Consider the following 13042-nt stretch of genomic DNA (forward strand, 5'->3'; position numbering starts at 1 on the left):
GAAGGGGGGGTGTGTTCTGAGGTGTGGAGATTAATTCATCAAGTGAATCAAATTCCTCAGAGACTGAGGATTCAAAGCCCTCAGCCTCCTCAGGGTTTTCCCACACATCTCCATCCCACATGTCAGGATTCCAATCTTTTCCTACCAATGCCCTCACCTTTACTGACACCCTTCGAGGCTGGGAATTTGCGTTGTAGGTCAGCCAAACATATAATAAGGGCTCCAGGTTGATTTTCTGCAGCTTTAGCTCTCTAGCTGCTGGAGAGAATATTCTCTTCCAGGGTACACTTGGAAACTTTTAAACTGTTGATTCGAATCTGGAGCTTGTCAATTTTATCATTAAGCTTATTGTTTATCTTCATCACTTTATCCAGATACTAGAAGTAACCAGCCAGCATCACTATTTTTCTTATTTTTCCACAAGTTGTCAAATGTTTTATGTATAGGGTCACTAAATTTCTTGCTCTTCACAAGAGGTGAGTTAGAAGATTCAAATGCGTCTATCTCCGTAATTGTTTCAAATAATCTACACCATGGATTTTCAGTGCTCTCCATACTACCTGAAGACTCTGAGTTGGAGAACCTGCTCCAAATACCAACAAGCCCATTAAAGAAATTCATCCTTTCAATTCTGTTTCTCTAGAACCACCCCTGGTACCACAATCTGTATTAGTCAAGGTTCTCCAAAGAAACAGAACCGGTAGAATGAATATATATGTATAGAGAATGAGGCCAGGTCTCAGTAGTCCCAATCTGGTACTGAAGGTCTGATAAATTCCAAAAGATCAGCTAGTCTTCAGTCCACAGCAGCAAGACGAACTCACCAGTGAGAGAGAAGGCAAGCAGCAAAAATCCAGGTGTTCTCCTCTGCCATGGCCTTTTATATGGGCTGCCATCAGAAGGTAACACCCACATTTAGGGCATTTAGCTTCGGATGATTCAATTAAGAAGATTTCTCTCATTTCAGTTAATCCCAGATCCAGTCAACTTGACACCCAGGATTAGCCATCACATGGTCTGATAGAATACATGGAATTACTTCAGTTTTTGTATTTGTTGAGATTTGTTTTGTGTCCCAGAATGTGATCAATTTTAGGAACACTTACATGAGCTTCTGAGTAGAAAGTGTATTCTTTAGTACTTGGGTGGAATATTCTGTAGATGTCTCTTAGGTCCATTTCATGTAAAATATCATTTAATTTAAATTTCTCTCTGTTTATTCTTTGTCCAGTTGACATATGTGTTGAAGATTATGGGGAATTGAAGTCACCTACTATTAATGAGTTGGGGTTCATCTGTGTTTTATAGTCCTGGAGTACTGTTTTTCTGAAGTTGGGTGCACCAGAGTTTGGTGCATATATGTTCATGATTGTAATATCTTCTTAATCATTTGTTCCTTTGATTAGAATAAAGTGACCCTCTTTATCTCTTCTGATTAGTTTGAATTTGAAGTCTATTTTGTCAGATATTAGAATTGCAACACTTGCTTGCTTCTGAGAGCCATTTGCTTGTAATATTTTTTTCCATCCCTTTACCCTAAGGTAGTATCTATCCTTGAAGTTGAGATGAGTTTCTTGAATACAACAAAAAGATGGATTTTCTTTCTTGATCCATTCCGTTAGCCTGTGTCTTTTGACAGGGGAGTTGAGGCCATTGATATTTATTGTTATTATTGAAAGATGTGTATTGGATACTGTCACTTTAATGTCTTTGTGTTTGTGGCCCTATTTTGTGTTTCTGTTATTATACTGTCCTAGTTTGTTCTTCATTGCTGTGACAAAACACTCTGACCAATACCAACTTGGGGAGGAAAGGATTTATTCAGCTTACAACTCCCAGGTCACAGTTCATCAGGGAGCCCAAGGTAGGAACTCAGGGCAGGAGCTGGAGCACAGGCCGTGGAGGAAAGCTGCTTACTGGCTTGCCCTCTTGGCCCCTGCTCAGCCTGCTTTCTTATGCAACACAGGCCTACCTGCCCAGGGGTGGCACCACCCACAGTGAGCTGGGCCTTCCCACATCACTCATCAAGAAGATGCCCCTCAGACATGGCCACAGGCCAGTCCAATAGAGGAAATTCCCCAATTGAGGCTCCCTCAACCCAGGTGTGTCAAGTTGACACTAAAGCTATCCAGCACATATACCTTTCTTTTTTTCCTTTCTGTGGCCTCTTGGGTATACTCATTCCTGTCTTTGGTCCTTTGTATTGCTTCAAGTATTCTCTGTAGGGCTTGTTTGGTAGGCATGAATTCTTTCAGCCTATTCATGTTATGGAAATTTTTCCATTCCTCTTCTACTATGATAGATAGTTTTGCCTGATAAAGTATTCTGGGTTGGCATCCATGGTCATTTAGAACTGGGAATGCTTTGGTCCAGGCTCTCCTGGCTTTCATAGTTTGCACTGAAAAGTTAGCTATAATTCTGATGGGTTTTCCTTTATATGTAACTTGTTTTTCTCTAGCAGCTTTCAGCATCCTCTCTTTGTTCTGTACATTTAATGTTTTTTTCTATGATATTCCATGGGGAGTTTCTGTTCTAGTCATATCTAATTGGTTTTCTATATGCATCTTGAATCTGTATAGGTAAGCCTTTCCTTCATTTAGGGAAAGTTTTCTTCTATAATCCTGTTGAAGATCTGGTCAATTCCATTGTCCTGAGATTCTTCTTCCTGTGTGCCTATGATACATAGATTTGGCCTTTTCATGTTGTCCCACATTTCCTCCATATTCCATTCCTGTGTTTTTAAAATTTTTACATAGTCTTTGTTTAAGGAGTCCAGATGTTCAATTTTGTCTTCATAGTCTGTTTTCCATTTCATTCATTCTGCTTGAGAGGCTTTCTCTTGTTGTTTCCAATTGGCTTTTTGAGTTTTTCAATCCCATGTTCATTTCGGTTTGAATTTTCTTCAGTATTTCTATCTCTTTGGTGAATTCACTTTTCAAGTCCTGAATTGGTTTGATATTTCACTGAGCCACATATTTGTATATTCTTGAGCTTCCATCACAAGTTTGTGCCTATCCTTGAGTTCTTTGAATTGTTTGTCTGTGTTTTCTTTAAGTTCTTTGATCATATTTATGATTTTTCTTTTAAATCTTCATCCTGGGGTTCCTTAGGGTGTTTCTCATTGTAAGGCGCTTCTGTAGGACTGGTGGGCTTTCTTAGGGCATATTCTCTTGATTTCATATTATTGTAGTTTTGTGCTGCCATTTGGGCATATGGACGTTCTTTGTTAACTGTGTGTCCTGTAGGAACTTCTATTCTGCCTTTGTTTAATTGAATTTTGGTTCTGTTTATATTGTTTATGTAGCTTGGTTGTTTTTCGCTCAGGTTTGAAAAATAAATTAGTGTGTGTTTCAGGTTCTTGCAGGGTAGTAGACTGTTCTGAGCAGTTGGTGGGACAGGATAGTAGGTAGGCTGGTCAGGGTAGTAGAAGGGCTGGGTTGTGTCAAATAGATCAGGAACCAGTGGAATCTGTGCTAGGGGCTTTAGCTAGTCTGGGTTAGGAAACTAGTTTAGGAATCTGAGGCAGAGGAATTGGAGTGGGCCTGGGTCCAATGCTAGAAGGGGAAAGGGTGGGGGTACAGTATGTTGGAGGTGTTGAGGCTGCAGAGGAATGGGTGGGATCTGACTTACCAGAGTCCTGGGTGGGCCATCTGTCAGGCAGGTCAGGAGCCAGTGAAAGATGGGGGTGGGGAACACCTGAGGAGGAATTTAACAATCTATGCTAGGGGGTTTAGCTAGTCTGGGTTAGGAGGTTAGTCCAGGGATTGGATGCAGAGGAATTGGAGTGGGCCTGGGTCCAAGCCTAGCAGGGGACAGGGAATGGGTAGAGTAAGTTAGAAGAGTTGAGGCTGCAGAGGAATGGAATACAGATGCAGTGGGTGGGATCTGACTTGCCAGAGTCCTAGGTGGGCCAGTCTGTCAGGCAGGTCAGGAGCCAGTGGAAGATGGGGGTGGAAACACCTGAGGAGGGATTTAGCAACCTGTACTAGGGGTTTTGACTAATCTGGGTTAGGAAGGTAGTCCAGGGATTGGATGGAGAGGAATTGGAATGAGCCTGGGTCCAAGGCTAGCAGGGGCCCTAATCCATCCTTTAATTGGGTCATTTTTTTACTTGATTCTTTGTTTTTTGAGTATATATATATGGCTGGAGAGATGGCTCCGCGGTTAAGAGCACTGACTGCTCTTGCAGAGGACCCAGGTTCAATTCCCAGCACCCACATGGAGGCTAACAACCATCCATTAACTCCACTTCCAGGGAATCCTTGCCCTCTTCTGGCCTCCAAGAGTATTGCACAACATGGATGCACTTACACGCAGGCAAAACACTCATACACAAAATAATAAATAAAACAAAGTAAAAGAAGAATGAACCACTGAAATTATCAATTGATTTTATATATATTACTGCCAATGTTTTCTTCTAACACTTTCAGAGTTTCAAGTTTCACATTAAGGTCTTTGATCTGTTTGAAATTGACTGTTGTGCAGAGTGAAAGATAAGGGTCTTGTTTGATTCTTCTAGAGGTGGAGATCCAGTTTTGCCAGCACCCTTTGTTGAAGATGCTCTTTCCTCCATTGTGTATTCTTGGCACCTTTGTCAAATAGAAGGTGGCTAAAACTGGATGTTCTCATGTTTGGGTCTTCAATTATGTTCCAGTGATTTAATGTGTCTATTTTTGTGACAGTAGTACCATGCTGTTTTTATGACTACAGCTCTGTAATATAGTTTGAGATCTGGTATAGTAATCCCTCCAGCATTGGTCTTTGTGCTCAGGGTTGCTTTGGCTATCCGGGGTCTATTGTGCTTCCATATGAATTTTAGGATTTTTTTTTTCTAATTCTGTGAAGTATGTCATGGGGATTTTGATTGGGATTGCATTGGATCTATATATTGCTTTTGATAGGCTGGTCATTTTCACAGTATTAATTCTTCCAATTCTTGAGCATGGGAAGTCCTTCCATCTTCTGGTCTCTTCCTCAATCTCTTTTCTTTAAAGATTTAAAATTTTCATTGTAGAGATCTTTGATGTCTTTGGTCAAGTTTATTCTGAGATGTTTTTCTTCAGGCTATTGTGAATGGGAGAGTTTCCACGTACTCTTTCTCCAATTACTTGTTATTGGTATATAGAAAGACTACTGATTCCTGGGGCTAGAGAGATGGCTCAGTGGTTAAGAACACTGGTTGTTCTTGCAGAAGACCTGGGTTTGAATCCCAGCACCCACATGGCTTCTAACAACTGTCCATAATTCTAGTCCCCTGGCTCCAACAGCCTCTTCTTACCTCTATGGACATTGCATGACACAGGTGCACTTACCTACAGCAGGAAATACATGCATACACATAAAATTTAAAAAATAAATAAAATAAACTTAAAGACTACTGATTCTTGCAGATTAATTTTATAACCTGTGACTTTACTAAAAGTGTTAATCATTTCCAGGAGTTTTCTGGTGGAATTTTTGGTATCTCTTAAATATAGCATCATATCATCTGCAAAAAGGGATAATTTGACCTCTTCTTTTGCAATTAGTACTTACTAATTTTGCAATTAGTACTTACTAATCCTTTAATTTCCTTTTATAGTCTTATTGCTCTAGCAAGAGTTTCAAGCACTATGTTGAAAAGGGATGGAGATAGTGGACATCCTTGTCTGGTTCCTGATTTTAATGGGAATGCTTCTAGTTTTTTTTGTTTGTTTTTTTCCATTTAGAATTATGTTGGTTTGGGGTTTGTTGTATATAGCTTTAATTATGTTGAGGTATGTTCCCCCCAGTGCAATTCCCCTTATGACTTTTATCCTGAATCCATGTTGAATTTTGTCAAAGGTCTTTTTCTGCATCTACTGAGATGACCATATGATTTTTGTATTTGAGTTCATTTATATGATTTATGACATTTATTGATTTACATATATTGAATCACTGCTGCATTTCTGGAATAAAGCCAACTAGATCATGGTGGATGATCTTTTTTTATGTGTATCTGAATGCGATTTGCAAGTATTTTGTTGAGGATTTTTCCATCTATGTTCATTAAGGATATGGGTCTATAGTTTCCCTTTTTGTTGTGTCTTTACCTGGTTTGAGTATTAGAGTGATACTACCTTCATAGAAGGAATTTGGAAGTTCTCCCTCTGTTGCTATCTTTTTGAATAGTTTAAGTAGTATTGGTTGTAGATCATCTTTAAATGTCTGGTAAAATTCTGCTATAGGTACACCTGGGCTGGGACTTTTTTTTTAGTTTTTTTTTTTAGTTTTTTTTTTTTTTTAGTATTACAGTTTCAGTTTCCTTATGTATTATGGTTTTGTTTAAACAGTTGATCTCTTCTTGTTTTAGTTTTGGTGAGTCCCATGATTTTAGATATCTGTCCAATTATTTTATGTTTTCAAATTTAATAGAACATAGATTTTTTAAAAAGCATTCCCTTATAATGTTCTGAATCTTTTTGGTGTCTGTTGTGGTGTTTCCCCTTTCGTCTCTGATTTTATTAATTTGGATTTGCTCTTTATTTCTTTTGGTTAACTAGGCTAAGGGTCTGTCTATCTTGTTTAGTGTTTCAAAGAACCAGCTCTTAGATTCACTGATATTTTTTGTACTGTTTTCTTTGTTTATATTTCACTAATTTCTGCTCTGATTTTTCTTATTTCTTCTTGTCTGCTGGGTTTTAATTTGTTCTTGCCTTTCCAGAGTCTTGAGTTCAGTGTTAAGTCATTTATTTGTGCTCTTTCTGATTTTTTAATGTAGGCACTTAGAGCTATAAACTCCCCTCTTAGAACTGCTTTTAAAGTGTCCCAGAGGTTTTGTTGTGTTGTATTATACATTTCATTTAGTTCCAGGAATACTTTTTTAAAAATTTTTTGAGGGTTACTGATAATGCTACATTCTGAACATACAAAGGGTACAAAATGAATTTTTTCCAGAATGTTTCAAAGGATGGTGCCAGTCTATCATTGTCTGCTAGGCACCGTCACATACTGTTACTATAGGCCATTTTGTCTCTTAATTAAAGTAAGATACCATATGTCCATAGTTTTGGCCTGTACTGAAATGGGGGGAACGAGGGTCCCCTAGAGGGTTCTTAGTCTCATTCATAAAAGAATTGAAGAATGGACCCAAACAGCAGAAAGCAGATAGACTTACATCAGACCTACATGACTGTGGCTGGTCAAAAGTTCTGCAGAGTTCTTCTTTGACCCATTCATCATTCAGGAGTGTATTGTTTAATCTTCATGAGTTCATGTAGTTACTAGGCCTTCTTTTGCTGTTGATTTTAAGCTTTATTGCGTGGAATTATTTCAATTTTTTTTGTATTTGTCGAGATTTGTTTTCTGCCCCAGTATGTGGTCAATTTTAGAGAAAGTTCCATGGGGTGCTGAATAGAAAGTATATTCTTTGGTGCTTGGGTAGAATATTCAGTAGATGTCTTTTAGGTCCATTTGATGTATGGTATCATTTAATTCAGATATCTCTCTGTTATTCTTTGTCTGATTTACCTGTGTAATGGAGACAGTGGGGTACTGAAGTCCCCTAATATTACTGAGTTAGGATTAATCTATGTCTTAAAGTCTTGTAGTACTGTTTGTATGAAACTGGGTGCACCAGAGTTTGGTGCATATATGTTCATGATTGTAATATCTTCTTGGTCAGAAGATATTGTTCCTTTGATCAGAATGAAATGACCCTCTCTATCTCTTCTGATTAGTTTTACTTTGAAGTCTATTTTGTTAGATATAAAAATTGCAACCCCTGCTTGTTTCTGTGTTCCATTTGCTTGGCATATTCTTTTCCATCTTTTCACCTTAAGGTAGTTCCTGTCCTTGAAGGTGAGATAGGTTTCTTGCAGACAACAGAAGGATGGATTTGTTTCTTAATCCATTTAAGTAGACTGGGCCTTTTGATTGGGGAGTTTAGTCCATTGATATTTAATGTTATTATTGGAAGATGTGTACTGGTTACCATTATTTTAATTTCTGTTTGCATTCCTGGTCTAATTTTGTGTTTCCACAATTACATTTTCATTTAGTTTCTTTCTGTTGCCCCTTGGGTATAGTTGTTCATTCTTTTCCATTCTTTGTATTGCTTTAAGTATTTGCTAAAGGGCTGATTTTGTGGACATGTATTCTTTCAGTGTATAGAAAGCTTTACAATTTTTTATTGTATTTATTTATTTGTGTGTATCTGCACATGCATGCATACATGAGTGCACTCACATACATGCCATGGTGCATATGTGGAGATCAGAAGACAACTTGCAGGAGGCAGTTCTCTCCTTACACTGTGTGGGTCCTGGGACTCAAAATCAGAACATCAGACTTGGCAACAAATGCCTTTACCCCCTGAGCTGTCTTTTGATTCACAGCAGCCATTTTGAATTCATGTAATCCCATTTTCCAATTTTTGGATTATTTCCTGTGCTATTGGAGTCCTTTTCAGAAAATTCTTGCTGATGTCTGCATATCTTTTGTTGTTGTTTTGCTTTGCTTTGCTTTGGTTTTTTGAGACAGGGTCTCCTCGTAGTCCCAACTGGCCTGAAACTCACTATGTAGACCAGGCTGGCCTTGATCTTACAGACATCAGCCTGCCTCTGCCTCTAGAGTGCTAGGATCCAAGGTGTGTACTACCTCACCTAGTTTCCTCACAAGTTTGATAGAATTCAGCAGTGAATACATCTGGTCCTTGGCTTTTCTTTCTGATTAGACTTAATTACTGTTTCAATTTGTCGCTTGTTATGGTTCTACTTAAGCTATTTATATCTTCTTGATTTAATTCTATTTGATCATATGTGTTTCATGAATTTATCCATTTCTTCTAGATTTTTCAGCTCTCTGGAATATGTTTTCAAATACTCCATAGGATCCTCTGACCTTCATTGGAGTCTCTTGTTTCAACTACATTTTAATCACTAATTTTATTGTTTTGGTTCTTCTCTTACTTAGTTTGCCTGGGATTTGTCACTCTTATTTATCTTTTCAAAGAGATGATTTTTTATATGGTTATTTCAGTGTATTGATCTTTTAATTTCTACTTTCTTGATTTTTGCCCTAATCTGTATTTTTTTTCTTACAACCACTACATTTGGGTTTGGCTTCCTGTTTTTCCAGAATCTTGAGGTGCATCAGTGGATTATTTATTTCTGATCACTCTGATTTTTTTAATATAAGGATTTTAGCTTTGTGCCTTCCTCTTAGAACTGCATTAACTATATCTCAGAAATTTTGTTAGGTTACGCTATCATTCTCATTTGATTCTAGTAATGTTTTGTTTTCCTCTGTGATTTCTTCAATAACCCAGGGTTCATTCAAAGTGTATTGTTCATTTGCCATGTATTTCTGTACTTTCTGTGGTTTCTCTTGCTGTTGATTTCTAGTTTTATTCCACTGTGTTCTGATAAGATATAAAGCATTGTTGGCTTATATATGATTGATTTTAGAGAAAGCTTCATGGACCATCTGAGAATGTATATTCCTTATCTGTTGGATGGACTATTCTGTAGCTATCTGTTAAATTATATTGATCTGAGCTTGTATTAGTCACTTTTTGTTGCTGTAATAAGCTACCATGACCAAGGCAACTTATAAGGAAAAGTTTATTTGGGTTTATAGTTCTAGAGGGATAGATAGTCCATAATGGTGGAGGAGACATAGCAGCAGGCAGCCAGAGCAGGGAGCTGGAAGATCATATTTCAACCATTTCTGCTTCAAAGGAGAAGCAGACAGAAATGGCAAACTGGAAGTGGGACAAGGCTGTGAACTCTCAAAGCCCACCCACAAGGCCACACCTTCCAAATCTCTCCAAACAGCACCACCACCAACTGGGGACCAAATATACTTGAACGGGGCAGGGGCATTTTTTAGTCAAACAACCACCGTGGTGTAATTCAATTCTAAAGTCTCTTGTTTGTTTCTTTTCTGATCTGGGTAGTGGGTATAGGGGGAAGGATATCACATTGGAGGAATCAAGATTCCTAGAATTTTATCTTGTATCTGTTTTAACAGATATGCAATCACAGACAAGCCATCTAACCTTTATGAGTCTTATTCTCCTTGGCTCTAAAGCAGGACAAAATTCCAACCTTCTCTCAGTCTGGGGTTGAAGTAAGGTTCTTGTGAAGGGCTTAGTGAGTTGCACTTTTGAAAGCAGTCTACACTGTCTAAGTATGAGGATTGTTGTCACCCCATTTGTTCATGCACTATAGGGCTCTGAAAAACTGGCCGTATATATGGGTTTCCCCCATCTAGAATCAGATCTCCCAGGTGAAAACGCTTGGGAACTGGCATAAACACTCTTGAAGCAGCATTGAGAGATAAAGCATGTGGAGGCTCTGTCTATAGTGAAAGAGGGATCTTCTGTTTCCTAGGTCCTCCTCTCTCCCCTGACTGGGTCAAGGTAAAGATTGATAATGTAAATGTAAATGTAACAGTATATTTTCAGTGTTTTTAAGCAGCTCGTTTTACTTAAACCTGTACCAGTTGGTCTTCCTGGAAACCCTGTGTTTCAAATAAAAGAGGCTTAGAGAGGTGGAGTGATTCCACAGGTCACCCAACCAGCCAAGAGTAAATCCAGACCTAGAAATCTGGTCATCCACCTCTTAGTCGAGACTGGTTGACTCTGACCTGTGCTCATGGATGCAACACAGCATATCAGAGGTTGGTTCTTGATACCATCAACCCCTTTTGATACCTAGGCAAGTCTAAAGAGGTAAACTGACTTACCCAGAGTTATAGTGCTACTATTCTAGAGACCCTCAGAAATTAGCTGTTGAAAGAATGTCCCAGTAAGATATTGGGATATAGTCATAAGAACCCTGAAGAAGTTTACAGAATGATTGGGATTCTGTTAGTATATTACATACAGAGTCAGTCCAGAAGTGAACAGGCTGCTAGGAGTATAAGGCACAGTACATACCCCAAGTGTTTTACATAGTTGTGGGCAAGTCTTAGCTTACAACTCAGCTCAAATATCTAAAGCAAAAAATAGATCTAAGATTTTGAGTGAGGTATAGGTAAGGTTTTGTAGGGCTTCTGAAGAGAGCAAGAGCTCATCTGGTTGAAAAGATTAAGGGAAGCTCCATGGAGCCAGAGCTTCCTGAGCTATACTCTTGTTGAAAGAACAGGGCATTACAGATAGTTGTAGGCCCAACAGGTAGACCCCTGGGCTGACCATGGGAGAATCAGATGAGGAATAAAGCAATGAGCTGAAGTTGTGGAATTCCTGTCTTTCCATTGCTATTGTGGCTCACAGCCTGCCCTTTCCTGGTATGGGGTCTTGTTACAGGAGGACATCAATCTCAGGAAACTGGAAGACAAACACTGGCTCTGCAATGCTGGAGCAGATTGCCATGTCAGACAGGTAAGTGAGAGAAGATGTCCAGTCCTTAATGATGGGGAGGTTGCCATCAGTGAAGGAGGTATAAAAAAGAAGCACTACCTAATGGAACCTCTGAGTAGACAGGACAAAGAAAACACAAAGGCCCAAGCAGTGAACAAGATTGGGCAGAGCCAAGTCATGTGCTTAATTATAGAGATAAGGACTAAATACCATAGAAGTTCCAAGAAAAGAATAATAATTAATATGGGCTAGATAACCAAGGAGGGTCTCCTTGAGGAGCTAAGGCCACTCTATGCCTAGAAACTTGGATGGGTTCAGGAGAACAGGAAAGGAAAGCACCATAAATAAATGATCATGGTTATGGAGAAGAGGTGCAGAAAAAGGATGAAGGTGGGGGATGGAAGAGATGGAGGCAACAAGGTGACTCTGCCAGAGATGGGCTTGTGAGTTTAATGTCTCAGCCTCAGGACACATTCCCATCCCCTCCAGGTACAAGCTATGGGTGGACACCTGCTCTGAGATGTTTGGTGGCCTTGACATCTGTGCTGTCAAAGCTGTACATGGCAAAGATGGGAAAGACTACATTTTTGAGGTAAGTCTGGCTTAAGGAAAAGGGCAGTAAGAAGCAATACCCAGACTGGAGGCCAGACTCTTGACTTAAAAATTATGAACTTTGGCTGGGCATAGTGGTGCATGCCTTTAATCCCAGCACTCAGGAGGCAGAGGCAGGCAGATCTCTGTGAGTTCCAGGCCAGCCTGGTCTCCATAGCAAATCCAGGCCAGCTGGAGCTACAGGGAGACCCTATGGGGTCTCTCAAAAAAAAAAATCAAAAAACAAAAAATTATGAACATTCTAGACTACATTTAATTTAGAGGCTTCTGATTATGGAAGGTTCCAAATGGCAAATCTGCATCTACCTCTACAAATGGGGAGCTGTTGTTTCCAACCAGCTAGACTGAGCCCCACAGTGAGTAATAGATGCTAGATCTAGGTTCCTGGGGTCCTAGCCTACATTCCTATGGGAATATTGTAGTGATTTTGTCATTCTTAGTCTGAGAAAGCTGCCTTCGGGACTAATTCAGTCTGGCCTGCTCATTTTATAGATGAGGAAATGGAGACCCCTACAATGAGTATATGCCCAAGGGCCACAGGGTGAATTAGTATGTCAACTTGGGCACCTGAATACATGCGACTCTTCTTAACATCTCTCTGAGCCTGGGAGATAACTGAACTCTTTCTGGCCCTCTAACATGACTTTGTTAACTCCTTTTCCTCCATTAAAGATAAAGTTATGGCTGTATGAATTCCTCCCCCTCATTGAGACTAGTCTTCCTGGAATTAGGAAAGGCTTCTTGTCAGAAGTCGGTGTTTCTACAGTACTAGTGCTAGGAGCCCAAAATGGGCTTCAGATTCTGAGTTTGCTCCATATCCTGCTTAGCATGGAACTTTCAGGTTGACCATACCACCACTCTCTGGGTAGGCCTGTTTCCCCTGCATAAATGAGAGGTGGACCAAAATCTGTGATTCTCCTAAGACAGACATTTCATAAAGGAAGGAAACATTGACCTGAGATAAAGGAAGAATAGATACAAATTAGTGGCACATAGGAATGCCATAACAAGTCAGAGCAAAGTCAGGAATCTGATCATTTGATGAGCAGAACATATTTAAAGGCAGATTATGCCAGTGAAAAGTCAAGAGATGAAAACTGC

The 13042-nt window shown here is 39.4% G+C and overlaps 1 protein-coding gene across 1 annotated transcript in view; it reads left to right on the plus strand.

The window, feature by feature from the left end:
• Syn2 (synapsin II) overlaps window positions 1-13042 on the plus strand; it is a 192296-nt gene that overhangs the window by 157027 nt on the left and 22227 nt on the right. Inside the window, exons 8-9 of the mRNA XM_008854903.1 lie at window positions 11276-11350; window positions 11819-11921. Of these exons, the coding sequence (XP_008853125.1) occupies window positions 11276-11350; window positions 11819-11921 (178 nt within the window). The remainder of the gene's footprint in view (window positions 1-11275; window positions 11351-11818; window positions 11922-13042) is intronic.

The sequence above is a fragment of the Nannospalax galili genome, unplaced genomic scaffold (genome assembly GCF_000622305.1).
Source record: "Nannospalax galili isolate Female #2095 unplaced genomic scaffold, S.galili_v1.0 scaffold406, whole genome shotgun sequence".
NCBI lineage: Eukaryota > Metazoa > Chordata > Mammalia > Rodentia > Spalacidae > Nannospalax > Nannospalax galili.